At 47.2% G+C, this 20,474-nt stretch overlaps 1 protein-coding gene across 1 annotated transcript in view; it reads right to left on the minus strand.

Moving 5' to 3' along the window:
- Positions 1-20,247, minus strand: part of LOC132835334 (solute carrier family 2, facilitated glucose transporter member 4-like) — a 67,931-nt gene extending 47,684 nt beyond the window's left edge. Inside the window, exons 1-2 of the mRNA XM_060854777.1 lie at positions 19,988-20,247; positions 353-448 (exon numbers count right to left, since the gene is read on the minus strand). Of these exons, the coding sequence (XP_060710760.1) occupies positions 353-448; positions 19,988-20,026 (135 nt within the window). The 5' untranslated portion in view covers positions 20,027-20,247. The remainder of the gene's footprint in view (positions 1-352; positions 449-19,987) is intronic.
- Positions 20,248-20,474: the final 227 nt, after the last annotated feature.

Raw genomic sequence — 20,474 nt, forward strand, 5'->3', positions numbered from 1 at the left:
TTGCCCCCCCATTGCTTTTTCCCTCTCTCTTTACCCCATCGCTCTCTCTCTCTCTCTCCTTGTCTCTCTTTCCTCCCATTTCTCTCTGCCTGCTGCCTCTCTCCTCGCTGTCTCTCTCCAACAGCCTCTAACTCCCAACTCTCCCTACCTTTCTCCCAACCATCTCTCTCCCACTGTTTCTCTCTTAATTCACTCTCCCCGCGCTCCCTTCACTCTTCTCTCTCTCTCTCTCTCTAGCTGCTTTCTCTCCCTCCTTTCTTACCCCCATCTCTCTCTCTCTCTCGCGCGCGCTCTCTGTTTGTCTGTGCCCTTCTTCCCTCACACTTGGCCTCTCCCTCGCTGGTGCTCTTACCTTCTGGGGTGCGTTGATAACCCCGATGTTATATCCGAACTGCAAGGATCCCAGTACTGCAGTGAACACAGACAGGATAAGGGTGCATGTGACACGCTGTAAAGAGACAAATGCAGGAGCTATAGAAAGAACAACTCAAAACTTGGTTTTGTCCTCCAACCCGCCCTCCCACAGTCACAAAACTCCCCAGCTCCCATCCCTCCCTCAAGAACCCCCTCCAAACCCCACCGCTGCACTGGCACCTTGCCCCCACAGAGTGACTGAGCTTGAACTGAGACCAGGCTCCCTATCGCAAACCACCCCCCACATCAGACAATGCACAAACTCAGTAGGTTTTTGAAATCACGGGAATAAGTCCTTCCCCACTGTCCTCCATCGAACACTTCCAGGACAGGGACAGCACGGGGTTGGATACAGAGTAAAGCTCCCTCTACACTGTCTCCCATCAAACACTGCCAGGACAGAGGGTTAGATACAGAGTAAAGCTCCCTCTACACTGACCCCATCAAACACTGCCAGGACAGAGGGTTAGATACAGAGTAAAGCTCCCTCTACACTGACCCCATCAAACCCTCCCAGGACACAGAACTTAAAAAAAGAAATTCGGAGAGGTTGACGGGGCCATGAAATATCCTTGGCAAGCAGCATCATGGTAAAGCTTAAGGCTTTTAATCCATCTATTAGGAGCGATGGAGTAACTAGGGAAAGGGTAGATCCACTAAAGGACAAAGGACGGAATTTATGTGTGGAGCCAGAAAAAGTGGGTGAGGTCCCCAAGGAGTAAGACATGAATGATGGGACGTTCAGAGAGGGGTTTGTTGGTACTCGAAGGTATGCTGTATTAGGCAGGAGGGGGTTTCAAAAACATCACAGTAGGTAAGTCCCCCGGGCCTGAAGGGATCCATCGCAAGGACACAGTTACATGAGAGAACCAACAGAGGAAATCAACGGTCACATTGGCCTGAGAAATGGAGAAAAAATGCGACAGGCTGAGTTTGATCCCCTTGGAACAGGGGAAGCGAAGGAAATGGCGTGGGGAAAGACCGACTTCCCTCAGCAGAGAGGTCAGTGCCCCCCCCCCACCACTCCCGGTAACCAAGTCGGAAATTTCCCGAACAACAACATAAACGTAAATTAAAATATCATTCCTCAGGGAGTCAGAGTGCGCCCAGCTCCCGAGTGACCTCACTCACTACCTGCCAATGTTTCTTCACATCCTAAATTTCCGACAAAGAGGAATGTGGGGAGAGGGTGGAGGAGGGGAGGTCCATGTCTGGCATCGTAGGAGAACCATCAGAAGACACGATGGTTTGAATGGGTTTCCCTTGATTGTGGGATTCTATGCTGGGGGATGTTTATACATTGAGGGGGTTGTATATTCAGTGGGGGAGTGGGTGGGTCAGGATAACACAGCCAGTGAGATCCAACTGACTCATTGTCAGTCCACTTAGGGACAAGGGTGAAAAGGAAAGAGCGTGGATTCCTCAAAACTGTGCGGGAGCAGGGAGTGCCGGAGAAATGCTGAATCTTTACAGATCACTGATGAGACCTCTGCGGGGGAGTGCTCTGTACAGTTCCAGAGCTCCACACTTTAGGAAGGATGTGAACACCTTGGAGAGAATGCAGACACAATTTACAAGAACGGCTCTAAGAATGAGAAACTTCAGAATGGATTGGACAAGTTGGGGTTTGCGTAGATTTTCAGAACAGTGAGGGATCCAGACAGAGCGAACAGGGAGAAACTGTTCCCCCTTGTAAATGGACACAGTTTGAAAGCCATGATGTGGAGGGGCCAGAGTTAGACTGGAGTGGACAAGGTCAGAGGTCGCCAGGTTATAGTCCAATTGATTTATTTGAAATCACGAGCTATCGTAGCACTTCTCTTCCGGCAGGTCACAGATAGGACTTCAATTAAAATTAGCAATAACATTGAAAAAAATACTTCCACACGACATTACAAGATTGACATTAGCAGAGGGATTCAGGAGAGTGGAATCACCGAGGAAACGATAGGGTGCTGCCCCACACTGCCCCCCTCCGCACCAGTGGCGGAGGGTGTAATTACAGCGTGACACATTTACATTAAAATCAGTTGGTGTGAGTTGTGGAAGGGTATTCCACGGAGACTGGAGAAGAGAATAAAGAAGGTGTGAAAACTCGCTGGCCAATCAGTGAGATCCTGTTACTCGACTCACGCATTCACCCACATTTTGCCCCATATCTCATCATTTTCGGGCATAAATCCACCCTGGCTCCCTGTGTACTGCCACCCTCAGTGCCCAGTCTTTGATTGGAGAAAAATCAAAAATCTTCAAAGAGACGTTCAGATTTCCCTCGTGAGTGGCTTAAATTCTTGTGTTAGCCTTTAGTGAAATTCAGTTTTGGGAGCCCTTAGGATTAAATTCAGTGTCTGTGATGAGGGGGCATCTGAGCTATAATGCCCCAAGAGCCCAGACAGTGCTTAAAACCCTGGTGCCACCATCTCCTGAACCCACATACCCCTTTAAAGCCAGTCAAACCCAAACACAAACTCCTCCCCTACCACCCCCCACCCCACCCCCCTCACCCCCCCACAGCAGTGAATTGACCTTATTAAATTCCAGAACAGGCCGGAGGAGTTGAAATACTGAGCTCTGCTCCTCACAGTCAGCCAAAGGCTGTCCCTCTGTCGGAGCATGCCCAGTGAGGGGGGAGGGGGGGAAGCAGTCTCTCTCTATGGCAACCTTGTCTGATCACAACAAAAATGCAAAGACAAATGCTGTAGGACCTTTCACAGCATTCTAAATGGACTGCATGATATTCACCAGAGAAAGATATTGAAGGAAAAATGTTGACCCAGGCCAACTGAGGAGAAATCGACCCTATCTTGATACCCTGGGTAATAACCCCCTGACAGTGCTGCTCTCCCTCAGCACTGACCCTCCAGCTGCACAGCACTCCCTCACTACTGACCGTCTGACAGCGCAGCACTCCCTTAGCACTGATCTTACAACACTGCAGCACTCCCTCAGCTCTAAGTCTCCAACAGTACCCTCTCCCTCAGCACTGATCCTCTGACAGTGTGGTGCTTCTGCAGCACTGACTCTAGAACATTATGGTATTCCCTTGGTACTGGCCTTCTGGCAACAAAGCACTCCCTCAGCACTGACCCTCTGACAGTGTGGCGCACCCTCAGCACTGACCCTCCAACAGTGCAGTACCTCCTTTGCGCTGACCCTCCAACAGTGCAGTATCACCTCAGCACTGACCCTCTAATAATGCAGTATCACGTCAGTACTGACCCTCCCGACAGTGCAGTGCTCCCCCAGTACTGACCCTTCAACACTGCAACACTGCCTCAGCACTGACCCTCCGACAGTGCTGCGCACTCTCAGTGCTGACCCTCTGACAGTGTGGCACTGCCTCCGTGCTGACCGACAATGTAGGACTTCCTTAGCACTGGCCTTCTGACACTATGGTGCTCTTTCAGTAATAACCCTCGAAAAGTGCAGGGCTCCCTTAACACTGACCCGCCAACAGTGCAATGTCACCTCAAGCTGACCCTCCCGACAGTGCAGCACCCCCTCAGTACTGACCCTCCGACTGTACAGCAGTGATCCTCTGTCTGTGTGGCACTCCCTCAGCGCTGACCGTCTGACAGTGAGGCACTCCCTCAGCACTGACCCTCTGAGTGTGGCACATTCTCAGCACTGACACTCTGACAATGTAGGACTTCCTTAGTGCTGGCCTTCTGGAAGTATGGTGCTCTTTCAGTAAAAACCCTCTAAAAGTGCAGTGCTCCCTTAACACTGACCCTCCGACTGTGCAGCACTCCCTCAGCGCTGACCCTCCGACAGTATGGCACTCCCTCAGCACCGACCCTCCAACACTGCGGTGCTCCCTCAGCAGTGACCCTCTGACAGTGCAGCCCTCCATCTGCACTGACCCTCTGACAGTGCAGTGCTCCCTCTTTACTGACCCTCTGACAGTGCGGTGCTCCCTCTGCACTGACCCTCTGACAGTGTGGCACTCCCTCAGCACTGACCCTCTGACAGTGCGGTGCTCCCTCTGCACTGACCCTCTAACAGTGCGGCACTCCCTCAGCACTGACCCTCTGACAGTGCGGCGCTCCCTCAGCACTGACCCTCTGACAATGCAGTGCCCCCTGTGTACTGACTGACCAACACCTTAAAATTAGCTGCTGTAAACTGCAGACCAGGATTAGGTTACAATTACACAACAGTTACAGCAGAGATTGAGGCCGTTCTGTCCATTGTGTCTGGGCTGAGCCAGCTGGTGATGTTCAGCGCCACTCACCTTCCTGCTACCCAGTTAGCCTTAACATTCTTCTAGTTCCAATCCTGTCCCTTCACAATCGCTCCCGATTGTAACTGTCCCCACCAGGGTCATAGGGTCATAGAGTCAGACAACTTGGCAACAGACCCTTCGGTCTAACCAGTCCCTGCCAACCATAATCCCAAACTAAACTCGCCTCAGCTGCCTACCCTTGGCCCATTTCCCTCCAAACATTCCTTATTCATGTACTTATCCAAATGTCTTTTCAGTGTTGTACTCACATCTACCACTTCCTCTGGAAGTTCATTCCACACACATGAACCACCCTGTGCGAAAAAATCTGTAGCCATGTCTTTTTAAATCTTTCTCCTCTCACCTTAAAAATATGGCCCCTCCTCTTAAAATCCCCCACCCTAGGGAAAAGATCCCTGCCATTCACCTTATCAATACCTCTCATGATGTTTTAACCTCTATAAGGTCACCTCTCCTATGTTCCAATAAAAAACGTTCCAGCCTATATAGCTCCATTCCCAGCAACACCCAGGTAAGTCTCTTTTGAACCCTCTCCAGCCTCCTATAACAGGATGAACAGAACTGCACAAGGCATTCCACATCTCACCAACATCCTGTACAACCTCAACTAAACGTTTCAATTCCGATACTCTGAGATCTGAGCAATTAAGGCAAATGTGTTAATTACTTTCTTAACCAACCTAACTACATGTGATACAAACTTCAAAGAATTATGACTGTCTGTTCAACAAAACTAGCCAAGGCCCTACTTTTAATCGTATAAGTTCTGTTCCTTGTTTAAAAACTTCAGGTAAAAAATGAGGTATGCCGATGCTGGAGATCACAGCTGAAAATGTGTCGCTGGTTAAAGCACAGCAGGTTAGGCAGCATCCAAGGGTTAGGATAGCCCTGCTTATGCCCGAAACGTCGAATTTCCTATTCCTTGGATGCTGCCTAACCTGCTGTGCTTTAACCAGCGACACATTTTCAGCTGTTCCTTGTTTGTTTGACTAAAATGCAATACCTCACATTTATCCAAATTAAACTCCATTTTCCCATTGACCCAACCGATCTCTTTGTAATTGCAGCTAACCTTCTTCATTGTCTCCCAAGCCACCAATTTTGGCGCCATCTGCAAATTTACAAACCATACTTTCTATATTCTCATATCAATCATTGATACAAATGACAAACAAAAGTGGGGTCTAGATTAGAGTGGTGCTGGAAAAGCACAGCAGGTCAGGCAGCATCCGAGGTGCAGGAAAATCGACGTTTCGGGCAAAAGCTCTTCATCAGGAATAGAGAGGAGGAAGACTTCTTCAAGGCAGGCATCCTTGCAAGAGGATTCTTAGTTGGGTTAAAATCCCAGTACTGAGGGACACCACCGGTCACTCTCACACAGCACAATCCAGATGGTGAGACTTTACTGTGTAAGAAGATTTCTGGCCATCTAGCTGTTGGTTCTTTCACCAATCGCCTTCAATGTGTACCCTCAGGGCATTAGATTAGATTAGATTACTTACAGTGTGGAAACAGGCCCTTCAGCCCAACAAGTCCACACCGACCCACCGAAGCGCAACCCACCCATATCCCTACATTAACCCCTTACCTAACACTACGGGCAATTTAGCATGACCAATTCACCTGATTCACACATCTTTGTGACTGTGGGAGGAAACCGGAGCACCCAGAGGAAACCCATGTAGACACGGGGAGAACGTGCAAACTCCACACAGTCAGTCGCCTGAGTCGGGAATTGAACCCGGGTCTCAGGCGCTGTGAGGCAGCAGTGCTAACCACTGTGCCACCGTGCCGCCCACTAATCCTTCTGATCCTTCTGCAAGTAGAAAGCAACTTCTCCTGATCTGCCTCATTCAAATCTTCTCTCAGCCTTCCCAACCTCCAGCAGCTCAGTCCAAACATCTCCAGTCTATTTAACATTCCTTTCACAACGTCAGAGAGAACACCCCCAACACCAGCCCACACCCACGACAACGTCCTGCAAAACGTAGCAAGCTGAGTTGGAAAAGTATTGATCTACTGTGTTCATGTTTTCATTGGAATTACTTCCCATTTCATTGGCGTACCGGCCATGGCTTAGTGGGTAGGACTCTGGATCAGTGGTGCTGGAAGAGCACAGCAGTTCAGGCAGCATCCAAAGAGCAGCGAAATCGATGTTTCGGGCAAAAGCCCTTCATCAGGAATAAAGGCAGTGAGCCTGAAGCGTGGAGAGATAAGCTAGAGGAGGGTGGGGACAAAGTAGCATAGAGTACAATGGGTGAGTGGGGGAGGGGTGAAGGTGATAGGTCAGGGAGGAGAGGGTGGAGTGGAAAAGGAGACAGGCAGGTAGGGCAAGTCCAGACAAGTCATGGGGACAGTGCTGAGATGGAAGTTTGGAACTAGGGTGAGGTGGGGGAAGGGGAAATAAGGAAGCTGTTGAAGTCCACATTGATACCCTGGGGTTGAAGTGTTCCGAGGCGGAAGATGAGGTGTTCTTCCTCCAGTCACTGCCTTTATTCCTGATGAAGGGCTTTTGCCCAAAACGTCAATTTCGCTGCTTGTTGGATGCTGCCTGAACTGCTGTGCTCTTCCAGCACCACTGATCCAGAATCTGGTTTCCAGCATCTGAAGTCATTGTTTTTACCTCAGTGGGTAGGACTGTCAACTCTGGGTTTGTGTGCCACACCCGGGGCCCAAGCTCTATAAAATCAAGGCTATCACCTGATTGACGGGGCACTGCAGGGTCAGTGCTGTTGACCTTTGATGTGACATGACCACCAAGCGGTCTTCCTGCTCTCTCAGGCAGTTATGCAAGTTCCCATGGGTTTCAGGATGCGTTCTTCCTGAAGCTGATATTTATTGAGGTCAAAGAAGGAAAGCTGTCTGGGCCAAAGTCACATTGCCATTTGAGATCTTGCAATGCGTAAATCAGCTTTCAGCTTTCATACCATGGTGGCTACATTTCTATGGTGCTTCATTGTCTCCCCAGTATGTGACATGGTGGAAGATGCGACATAGCTTCCTTTCCAGATCAAGAAACAGTTGCATTTTCAGACATACAAGAGGGAGAGTCACCATCGCCCCACGCTCTCATTCGAGAGGAACGTCAGATGTTCACCACGCCTCAGGGAAGGCGAAAGGTTGAGAAGGCAGGACCTTTGTAATAAACAAAGTACTGTGGATGCTGGGGATCTAAAACAAAAACAGAAATTGCCGGAGAAACTCAGAGGGTCTGGCCGCAGCTGTGGAGAGAAAGCAAAGTCAATGTCTTGGGTCCAGTGACACTTTTTCAGAACTCACAAAATGCTGCCAGACCCGTTGATTTTATCCGCCAAACTCTGTTATCCTCACAGTGGCTCAGTGGTTAGCACTGCTGCCTCGCAGCGCCAGGGACCTGGGTTCAATTCCACCCTTGAGTGACAATCTGTGTGGAGTTTGCACATTCTCCTTGTATCTGCATGGGTTTCCTCCCGCAGTCTAATGATGTGTAGATTAGGGTGGATTGGCCACGATAATAGTGTCAGGGATGTGTATGTAAGGTGGGTGAGTGAGGGGAAATGTGATAGGGTGGGGATTTAGGGTTAGATACTCTTCAGAGGGTTGGTATGGACTTATTGGGTCAAGTGGCTTGTAGGGATTCTGTGAAATTAAGCTGAGCTAGTGTGGGAATTGAGTCAATTCACTTGGCACTGTAAACCTGCTATCCCGCTAACAGACCCCCATCTACATACAATGCTAAACAAAGCACTTATCAAGGCATGGGAGTTTTATAATCATGGTGCTCTATCATGAAAAGAGAATTTGTCAAGTTTTCAATGATAGTTGCTAAAGGTATTGAAATTCTCCTTCTCAATCACAAGGAGAAACAGGGAACTAGTGGGCAGCACGGTGGCACAGTGGTTAGCACTGTTGCCTCACAGTGCCAGAGACCCGGGTTCAATTCCCACCTCAGGTGACTGACTGTGTGGAGTTTGCACATTCTCCCTGTGTCTGCATGGGTTTCCTCCCATAGTCCAAAGATGTGTGAGTCAGGTGAATTGGCCATGCTAAATTGCCCGTAGTGTTAGGCAAGGGGTAAATGTAGGGGCATGGGTGGGTTGCGCTTCGGCGGGTCGGTGTGGACTTGTTGGGCCGAAGGGCCTGTTTCCACACTGTAAGTAAGCTAATCTAACCTTTTGGCCATTTGGATTCCATAACTGCCGAGCAAACGAGATGGTCGATGCTGGAGGAATTTGGAGATCTGACCAAATATGCTATTATTTACAGCATTGGTCTATCTGTGTTATCTTCACAGAGAAATTGGCTTTTAAAAATGTACTTTATGTCACAGCAAAATGTGACAGAATACAGTGTGTTTCCTCTGCTGCATTTTGTATTTGTTTGATCTCCTCAAAGTTTAGTCCAAACCAAACTGATCCACGGTTACATGCCTGTTGAAGGCCCCTACAGAAACTCTCTATACTGCCGGGGGATGCAACAGGTTTCATGGCCAGTAATGAACAAAAAATGCCAGTTTGTTTCCCCAATGCCCTGAGACCAACAGCCATCTCTCCATCAGCATCACCATGAAAAGATGACTGAAGTTCGTTACCACATTGCTGTTTCTCTGATCATGCTATGAACAGGTTAGCTGCAGTGTTTTCAACATTGCTACAATAACTAAACTTCCAAAACAGAACTGCATCGGCTGTGTTCTATGTTACAAGGAAGTATGTTGTACTATTGGACATAAAGAGTATCCTGTGACACAAAACAGCATTTTGTACTGTCAGACTCAATTTACAGGACAGTGTGTTCTATTCTCAGACAGGTGCTGTGTGACAGGACAGTGTGCTGTAACATCAGACAGCACACTGTGTTAACACATAGAACATTACAGCGCAGTAACAGGCCCTTCAGCTCTCGATGTTGTGCCAACCTGTGAATCCAATCTGAAGCCCATCCAACCTAAACTATTCCATTTTCATCCATATGTTTATCCAATGACCATTTAAATGCCCTTAAAGTTGGCGAGTCTGCTAGTGTGCAGGCAGGGTATTCCATACCCAGGGAGGGGGGGTAGAGAGGACCTGAAGCAGTAGTGGGACAAGAGAGAAGGTTGTGGTTGGGACAGAAGTTAAGAGGGCAAGTTATATACACAAGACAAATAAGAGCATGCAGGGAACAAGAGAAGATTGATGAATTAAACCGCGTTTATTTCAATGCAAGAGGCCTGACAGGTAAGGCAGATGAACTCAGGGCATGGATGGGAACATAGGATAGGGAGAGGACAAAATTGCAATCAGTGTGATGGATTGAAGTGTGTCTATTTTAACGCAAGAGGTGTCAGGAATAAGCGTGATGAAACTTAGAGCATGGATCAGTACTTGGATGTTGTAGTCATTGCAGAGACTTGGGGGACGGGGGGAGGGGAGCAGGAATGGTTGTTAGGTACTCTGGGGTTTAGATGTTTCAAAAAGAATAAAGAGGGAGGTAAAGGATGTAGGGGAGTGGCATTGGTGATCAGGGATAGTATCACAGCTGCAGAAAGGGAGGTCACCGAGGAGGCTTTGTCGACAGAGTCAGTCTGGGTGGGAGTCAGAAACAGGAAAGGAGCAGTCACTTTATTGGGTGTTTTCTATAGACCCCTCAATAGCAACAGAGACATGGAGGAGCAGATTCGGGAGGCAGATTTTGGAAAGGTGCAAATGTAACAGGGTTGCTGTAATGGGTGAATTTAACTGCCCGAATTTGATTGGAACCTCCTGAGTGCAAACAGTTTGGGTGGAGCAGATTTTTGTCAGGTGTGTCCAGGTAGGATTTCTGACTCAATATGTAGATAGGCCGACTAGAGGGGAGGCCATTTTGGATTTGGTGCTTGGCAACAAACCAGGTCAGGTGTCAGATCTCTCGGTGTGAGAGCATTTCAGTGATAGTGATCACAACTCCCCGACCTTTACTGTAGTCACGGAGAGAGATAGGAGCAGTCAGTATGGGAAATATATAATTGGGGCCGGAGGAATGACAGTAAGGCAGGAACTGTGGAGCATAAATTGGGAATAGATATTCTCAGGGAAATGGATGACAGAAATACGGAGGTTGTTTAGGAAGCGCTTGCTGTGAGTGTGAGATAGGTTTGTCCTGAGGCAAGGAAGGGATGGCAAGGTGAAGGAAACCTTGGATGACAAGAGATGTGGAACATCTAGTCAAGAGGAAGAAGCAAGCTTACTTAAGGTTGAGAAAGCAAGGATCAGACAGGGCTCTAGAGGATTACAAAGTAGCCAGGAAGGAACTGAAGAATGGACTTAGGAGACCTAGAGGGGGGCATGAAAAAGCCTTGGCAGGTAGGATTAAGGAACATCCCGAGGCATTCTCCATTTACATGAGGAACCAGAGGATGGCCAGAGTGAGGGTAAGGCCGATGAGGGATAGTGGAAAGAACTCATGCCTGGAGTCAGAGGAGGTAGGGGAGGTTCTGAATGAATACTTTGTTTCAGTATTCACTCATGAGAGGGACCTTGTTGCTTGTGAGGACAGCATGAAACAGGCTCACATGGACGAACAGGTTGATATTAAGAAGGAGGATGAACTGGAAATTTTGAAAAACATGAGGATAGATAGGTCCCCTGGGCCAGACAGGATATACCCAAGGTTTCTAAAGGAAGTGAGGGAAGAGATTGCTGTGCCTTTGCATCCTCACTGTCCACTGGAGTAGTGCCAGATGATTGGAGGATGGTAAATGTTACTCCCTTGTTTAAGAAAGGGAATAGGGATAATCCTGGGAATTTCAAACTAGTCCGTCTTACATCAATGGTGGGAAAGGTATTTGAGAGGATTCTGAGAGACAGGATTTAAGAGTATTTGGAAAAGCATAGTTTGATTAGAGATAGCATGGCTTTGTGAGGAGCAGGTCATGCCTCACCAACCTTATTGAATTCTTTGAGGATGTGACAAAACACATTGATGAAGGTAGAGCAGTGGATGTGGTGTATATGGATTTTAGCAAGGCATTTGGCTAGGTTCCCCATGTTAAGCTAATTCAGAAAATAAGGAGGCATAGGATACAGGAAAATTTGGCAGTCTGGATCCTGAATTGGCTGGCCCATAGATGACAGAGGGTGGTAGTAGATGGGAAGTATTCAGCCTGGAGCTCGGTGACCAGTGGTGTTCCTGCAGGGATCTGTTCTGGGACCTCTACTCTTTGTGATTTTTATGATTGACTTGGATGAGGAAGTGGAAGGGTGGGTTAGTAAGTTTGCTAATGACATGAAGCTTGGTGGAGTTGTGGGTAGTGTGGAGGGCTGTTGGAGGTTGCAACAGGATATTGACAGGATACAGAACTGGGCTGAGAAGTGGCAGATAGAGCTCAACCTGGAAAAGTGTGAAGTGATTCATTTTGGAAGGTGAATTTGAATGCAGAATACAGGGTTAAAGGCAGGATTCTTGGCAGTGTGGAGGAACAGAGGGATCTTGGTGTCCACATCCATAGGTCCCTCAAAGTTACCAGTCAAGTTGATAGGATTGTTAAGAAGTATGGTGTGTTGGCTTTCATTAGGAAGGGAACTGACTTTAAGAGATGTGAGATAATACTGCAGCTCTATAGAGCCCTGGTTAGACCACATTTGAAATATTGTATTCCGTTCTGGTTGCCTCATTATGGGAAGGATGCGGAAGCTTTAGAAAGGGTGCAGAGGAGATTCACCATGATGCTGCCTGGACTGGAAGGAATGTCTTATGAAGAAACATTGAGGGAGCTAGGGCTTTTCTCATTGGAGTGAAGATGGATGAGAGGTGACTTGATAGAGGTGGACAAGATGATCGCTGCTGAAAAATGTGTTGCTGGAAAAGTGCAGCAGGTCAGGCAGCATCTAAGGAGCAAGAGAATCGACATTTCGGGCATAAGCCCTTCTTCTTCAGAAGAAGGGTTTATGCCCGAAACATCGATTCTCCTGCTTCTTGGATGCTGCTTAACCTGCTGCGTTTTTCCAGCAACACATTTTTCAGCTCTGATCTCCAGCATTTGCAGTCCTCACTTTCTCCTAGTGGACAAGATGATGACAGGCATAGATATAGTGGATAGACAGAGACTTTTTCGCAGGATGGAAATGGTTATCACAAGGGGGCATAATTTTAAGGTGATTGGAGGAAAGTTTAGGGGAGATGTCAGAGGTAGGTTCTTTACACAGAGAGTAGTGGGTGAGTGGAATGCACTGCCAGCAGTAGAGTCAGATACATTCGGGACATTTAAACAACTCTTGGATAGGCACTCGGGTGACAGTACAATGAAGGGTATGTAGGTTAGTTTGATCTTAGAGTAGGATAAACAGTCAGCATAACATCGAGGGTCGAAGGGCCTGTACTGTGCTATACTGTTCTATGGTCTATATCATAGCTATTACAGAGACATGACTAAGGACTGACAGGTCAATGTTGCAGGGTACGGTGCTATAGGAAGGATAGCGATAAGAATAATAAGGCTGTAACAGTCGAGGATTTTAACTTTCCAAACAGAGACTGAGACTGTCATAGTGTTAACTGCTTTGCTGGGAGAGGAATTTGTTAAGTGTGTTCAGGAAAACTTTCTCAATCGACATGTCGTGGTCTGATCAGACAAGGGGCAAAACTTGACCTCCTCTTGGGAAATAAGGCCAGGCAAGTGACCGAGGTATTGGTGGGTGAGCACTTTGGGACAAGTGGCCACAATTCTATTAGTTTTAAGAACATTATGGAAAACGAGACAAGATAGAGTTCCAAATTGGGGCAAGGTTAATTTTGATAGTGTTAGACAGGAACTCTGGAAAGTTGATTCGGGGAGGCTGTTTGCAGGTAAAAGTGAGATAATATGAGAGTTCAAGGACAGCATGTTCTGAGTAAGGTGGGAGGAGGTGGGACCCAAGGAGATAGTGAGGAACGAGATCAATCTGAGACTGGTACAGTTGAGAACAGAAGTGAGTCAAACAGTCAGGGCAGGCAAGGATAAAGCAGAGAACAAGATATGACCGGTAATTAAACTGCATTTACTTCAGTGCAAAGGGCCTAACAAGGAAGGCAGATGAACTCAGGGCATGGTTAGGAACATGGGACTGGGATTTCATAGCAATTACAGAAATGTGGCTCAGGGATGGGCAGGACTGGCAGCTTAATGTTCCACAATACAAATGCTACAAGAAGGATAGAAAGGGAGGCAAGAGAGGAGGGGGAGTGGCGTTTTAGATAAAGGATAAGGTTACTGCTGTAGTTAGGGAGGATATTCCTGGAAATATATCCAGGGAAGCTATTTGAGTGGAACTGAGAAATAAGAGAGGGATGATCACCTAATTGGGACTATATTATAGACTCCCTAATTGTCAGAGGGAAATTAAGAAACAAATTTGTAAGGAGATTTCAGTTATCAGTAAGAATAATAGGGTGGTTATGGTAGGGGATTTTAACTTTCCCAACATAGACTGGGACTGCCATAGCGTTAAAGGTTTAGATGGAGAGGAATTTGTTAAGTGTGTACAAGAAAATTTTCTGATTCAGTATGTGGATATACCAACTAGAGAAGGTGCAAAACTTGACCTAGACTTGGGAAATAAGGCAGGGCAGGTGACTGAGGTGTCAGTGGGGGAGCACTTTGGGGCCAGTGACCAAATTTTAAATATTAAATTTAAAATAGCGATGGGAAAGGATAGACCAGATCTAAAAATTGAAGTTCTAAATTGGAGAAAGGCCAATTTTGACGGTATTAGGCAAGAACTTTCAAAAGCTGATTGTGGGCAGATGTTCGCAGGTAAAGGGACGGCTAGAAAATGGGAAGCCTTCAGAAATGAGATAACGAGAGTCCAGAGATGGTACATTCCTATGAGGGTGAAAGGAAAAGCTGGTAGATATAGGGAATGCTGGATGACTGGAGAAATTGAGGGTTTGGTGAAGAAAAAGAAGGAAGCATATGTCAGGTATAGACAAGATAGATCGAGTGAATCCTTAGAAGAGTATAAAGGAAGTAGGACTATAATTAAGAAGGAAATCAGGAGGGTAAAAAGGGGACATGAGATAGCTTTGGCAAATAGGATTAAGGAGAATCCAAAGGGTTTTTACAAATACATTAAGGACAAAAGGGTAACTAGGGACAGAATAGGGCCCCTCAAAGAACAGCAAGGCAGCCTTTGTGTGGAGCCACAGAAAATGGGGGAGATACTAAATGAGTATTTTGCATCGGTGTTTACTGTGGAGAAGGATATGGAAGATATAGACTGTGGGGAAATAGATGGTTATATCTTAAAAAATGTCCAGGTTACAGAGGAGACAGTGCTGGATGTCTTGAAATGCACATAGGTGGACAAATCTCCAGGACCTGATCAGGTGTACCCGAGAACTCTGTGGGAAGCTAGAGAAGTGATTGCTGGCCCTCTTGCTGAGATATTGTATCATCAATAGTCACAGGTGAGGTACCGGAAGACTGGAGGTTGGCAAACGTGGTGCCACTGTTTAAGAAGGGTGGTAAGGACAAGCCAGGGAACAATAGACCGGTGAGTCTGACCTCGGTGGTGGGCAAGTTGTTGGAGGGAATCCTGAGGGACAGGATGTACATGAATTTGGAAAGGCAAGGACTGATTGGGGATATTCCAAAATATTCAAAAATATTCCAAGAATCAGTGGTTACTGATTTGTACTGACTCAACATGGCTTTGTGCATGGGAAATCATGTCTCACGAAATTGATTGAGGTTTTTGAAGAAGTAACAAAGAAGATTGATGAGGATAGAGCAGTAGATGTGATCTATATGGACTTCAGTATGGCGTTTGACAAGGTTCCCCATGGGAGACTGGTTAGCAAGGTTAGATTTCATGGAATACAGGGGGAGCTAGCCATTTGGATACAGAACTGGCTCAAAGTTAGAAGACAGAGGGTGGTGGTGGAGGGTTGTTTTTCAGACTGGAGGCCTGTGACCAGTGGAGTGCCACAAGGATCGGTGCTGGGTCCACTACTTTTCATCATTTACATAAATGATTTGGATGCGAGCACAAGAGGTACAGTTAGTAAGTTTGCAGATGACACCAAAATTGGAGATGTAGTGGACTTGAAGAGGGTTACCTCAGATTACAACAGGATCTTGATCAGATGGGCCAATGGGCTGAGAAGTGGCAGATGGAGTTTAATTCAGATAAATGCGAGGTGCTGCATTTTGGGAAAGCAAATCTTAGCAGGCCTTATACACTTAATGGTAAGGTCCTGGAGAGTGTTGCTGAACAAAGAAACCTTGGAGTGTAGGTTCATAGTTCCTTGAAAGTAGAGTTGCAGGTAGATAGGATAGTGAAGAAGGTGTTTGGTATACTTTCCTTTATTGGTCAGAGTATTGAGTACAGGAGTTGGGAGGTCATGTATCGGCTGTACATGATATTGGTTCGGCCACTGTTGGAATATTGCGTGCAATTCTGGTCTCCTTCCTATCGGAAAGATGTTGTTAAACTTGAAAAGGTTCAGAAAAGATTGACAAGGATGTTGCCAGGGATGGAGGATTTGAGCTATAGGGAGAGGCTGAACAGGCTGGGGCTGTTTTCCCTGGAGTGTCGGAGGCTGAAGAGTGACCTTATAGAGGTTTACAAAATCATGAGGGGCATGGATAGGGTAAATAGACAAAGTGTTTTCCCTGGGGTAGGGGGGTCCAGAACTAGAGGGCATAGGTTTAGGGTGAGAGGGGAAACATATAAAAGGAACCTAAGGAAAAACTTTTTCACGCAGAGGGTGGTACGTGTATGGAATGAGTTGCCAGAGGAAGTGGTGGAGGCTGGTACAATTACAATATTTAAGAGGCATTTGGATGGGTATATGAATAGGAAGGGTTTGGGAGGGATATGGGCCGGGTGCTGGCAGGTGGGACTAGATTGGGTTGGGATATCTGGTCGGCGTGGACAGGTTGGACCGAGGGGTCTGTTTCTGTGCTGTACATCTCTGTGACTCTTTGACAACCACAGATTAATTGCTCAAAGACTGAATTGTGGCTAGTGTTGTAAGAAAGGCTACAAGGACTAGTCAGGGAACGACAGACCAGTGAAGAATGCATTTGGCATACTGACCTTCAGCAGTCAGACACTGAGTATAGGATTTCAAACCTCATGTTACGGCTGTACAAGGCATTGTTAAGGCCACATTTGGAGTGCTGCGTACAATTCTGGTTGCCCTACTACAGAAAGGATGTTATTAAACTGGAAAGGATGGCATCGCGACTGGAGGGTCGGAGTTGTAAGGACAGGCTGCATGGGCTGGGACATTTTCTCTGGATACTGAGGGGTGACATTATAGAGGTTTATAGAATTATAAGAAGCATTATTAGCCAAGGTCTTTTCCCCAGGATAAGGGGATCCAAAACCTGAGAGCATAGGTTGAAAAGTGAGAGGGAAAAGGAATCTGTGTTGCAACTTTTTCACTCAGAGGATGGTGCGTATTTGAACTATCTGCCAGAGGATGTGGTTGAGGAGGGTACAATTACAACATTTAAAAGGCATTTGGAAAGGTACATGGACCGGAAAAGTTTAGAGGGATATGGGCCAAATGCAGGCAAATTGGTCAAGTACAGTTTAGGAAACCCAGCGGGCACTGACAAATTGGACTGTTCCATCCTCCATGACAGTATACTGTGTTACAGAACGGTGTACTGTAATATCAGACAGTATAATGTGTTACAGAACGGTGTGCTGTAATATCAGACAGTATAATGTGTTACAGAACGGTGTGCTGTAATATCAGACAGTATAATGTGTTACAGAACGGTGTACTGTAATATTAGACAGGATAATGTGTTACAGAATGGTGTACTGTAATATCAGACAGTATACTGTGTTACAGAACGGTGTGCTGTAATATCAGACAGTATAATGTGTTACAGAATGGTGTACTGTAATATTAGACAGTATAATGTGTTACAGAATGGTGTGCTGTAATATCAGACAGGATAATGTGTTACAGAACGGTGTACTGTAATATCAAACAGTGTGCTGTGTTACAGAATGGTGTGCTGTAATATCAGACAGTGTGCTGTGTTACAGAACGGAGTGCTGTAATATCAGGCAGTGCGCTGTGTTACAGAATGGGGTGCTGTAATATAAGACAGTGTGCTGTGTTACAGAACGGAGTGCTGTAATATCAGGCAGTGCGCTGTGTTACAGAATGTGGTGCTGTAATATAAGACAGTGTGCTGTGTTACAGAACGGAGTGCTGTAATATCAGACAGTGCGCTGTGTTACAGAATGGGGTGCTGTAATATAAGACAGTGTGCTGTGTTACAGAACGGGGTGCTGTAATATTAGACGGTGTGCGGTGTTATTAAAGAATCATAAAATTCCTGCAGTGTGAAACTCGGCCATTTGGCCCATAAAGTCTACACCAACCGTCTGAAGAGCATCCCATCCAGATCCATCCCTGTATCCCTATCCCTGTATCCCTACATTTACCATTGCTAATTTGCCAAAGCCTGCACATTCCTGGAGACTATGGGGCCATTTAGCATGTCCAAACCAGCTTACAGGACAGCATCATGTTAGAGAGGGCACTGCGCTTTGGTATAGGACAGCATACTGTGTTAAGGACAGCATGTTGTATTATGAGGCAGCATACTCTGTGACAGGGCATTGTGCTGTAAGATCAGGCAGTATACGGTGTTCCAGGATGGTGCGATACAATCTCAGACAGTGCAGTGTGTTCCAGGACAGCGCAACACAATCTCAGACAGCGCAGTGTGTTCCAGGACAGTGCGATACCACGCTGTCTGGGATTGTATCGCACTGTCCTGGAACACACTGCACTGGCTGTGATTGTGTTGCGCTGTCCTGGAACACACTGCACTGTCTGAGATTATATTGCGCTGTCCTGGAACACACCACGCTGTCTGGGATTGTATCGCACCCCTGGAACACACTGCACTGTCTGAGATTATATCGCGCTGTCCTGGAACACACCACGCTGTATGGGATTGTATTGAGCTGTCCTGGAACACACTGCACTGTCTGAGATTATATTGCGCTGTCCTGGAACACACTGCACTGGCTGTGATTGTGTTGCGCTGTCCTGGAACACACTGCACTGTCTGAGATTATATCGCGCTGTCCTGGAACACACCATGCTGTCTGGGATTGTATCGCACTGTCCTGGAACACACTGCAGTGTCTGAGATTGTATCGCGCTGTCCTGGAACACACCACGCTGTCTGAGATTGTGTCGTGCTGTCCTGGAACACACTGCGCTGTCTGAGATTGTATCGCACTGTCCTGGAACACACTGCACTGGCTGTGATTGTGTTGCGCTGTCCTGGAACACACTGCACTGTCTGAGATTATATCGCGCTGTCCTGGAACACATCACGCTGTCTGGGATTGTGTGTTCCAGGACAGCGCGATATAATCTCAGACAGTGCAGTGTGTTCCAGGACAGCGCGACACAATCTCAGACAGTGCAGTGTGTTCCAGGACAGCGCGACACAATCACAGACAGCGTGGTGTGTTCCAGGACAGCGCGACACAATCTCAGACAGTGCAGTGTGTTCCAGGACAGTGCGATACAATCACACACAGTGCAGTGTATTCCAGGACGGCGCGACACAATCTCAGACAGCGCAGTGTGTTCCAGGACAACGCGACACAATCTCAGACAGCGCAGTGTGTTCCAGGACAGTGCAATACAGTCTCAGAGAGTGCAGTGTGTTCCAGGACAGCGCGACACAATCTCAGACAGTGCAGTGTGTTCCAGGACAGCACGATACAGTCTCAGACAGCGCAGTGTGTTCCAGGACAGCGCGACACAATCTCAGACAGTGCAGTGTGTTCCAGGACAGCGCGACACAATCCCAGACAGTGCAGTGTTATGGTATAGCATTGTGTTTCAGGATGGTGTACTGTGCTCCAGAATAGTTAGGTATAACATCAGACAGCATACTGTGTAATGGGACAGCTTTGTGGTACAGGGCATTGTGCTTTGTTCTAGCAGAGTGTGGTGTGTTAACAGGAGAGTGTTGTGAGACAGGGCAGCATGTTAATTATCAGACATCACACTGTTACAGGGGAAGATGGTGAGTTATGAGACAGGATATTATTTTACAGATAAGCATATTATTTTATCAGAATGCACACTGTATTACAGGAGAGTGTGTAGTATATTGTGTCAGAGCTCACTATGGTATATATGAGAGTATACTGTGGGACAGAACAGCGTGTTATTTTATCGGGCAGCACACTATTTCAGGTCAGTCTGGTGTATGATGAGATAGTGTTGAGGAGGGTATGTTATATTGCAGGACAGTGTTGTGTGACAGGGCAGTGCATTAGCAAGGCTGGAGCCCGACATTGTTTTTGCAGGACTCGAACAAAGCGGAGTGAAGTGGCTGTGATTTCTTACCTCGGCTCCTCCAAGTTGCTGGAAGCCATCAGACATCATGCTGTGGGTGAAGCGGGTTACAGTGTGCTCGGAGCTCGCTCTCTCTCTCTCTCACTGCCTCCGCTCCCCGGCTCTGGCTGCAGCTCCCGGCCGCCGGTGTCGGGGAGGCGCCGGTTCCTGGCACTGACTCTGGGCGGGGGGCAGTGAGTTCACACCCCGGGGGGAACTTGTCATTGGCTGGGCCGGGAGGTGTGGTTCAGCGTCAGGAATAAAGTGGAAGAACAGGGCACAGAGAGGGCGAGAGAGAAAGAGAAAGGAAGGAAGGAAGAAAGAAAGAAAGAAAGAAAGAAAGAAAGAAAGAGGAAGAGCGAGAGAGAGAGAAATGGGGGAGAGGGAGGTGGAAACAGGAATAGAACATTGACAGAAGGGTGAAAAGAGATATGGAGGGGAGAGAGAGAGCAGTGACGGGTAGGAGAATAGAAAATAAAAACAGAGAGGGAGGTTGGGA

Source organism: Hemiscyllium ocellatum, chromosome 44, assembly GCF_020745735.1.
Source record: "Hemiscyllium ocellatum isolate sHemOce1 chromosome 44, sHemOce1.pat.X.cur, whole genome shotgun sequence".
In the NCBI taxonomy this organism is placed as follows: Eukaryota; Metazoa; Chordata; class Chondrichthyes; order Orectolobiformes; family Hemiscylliidae; genus Hemiscyllium; species Hemiscyllium ocellatum.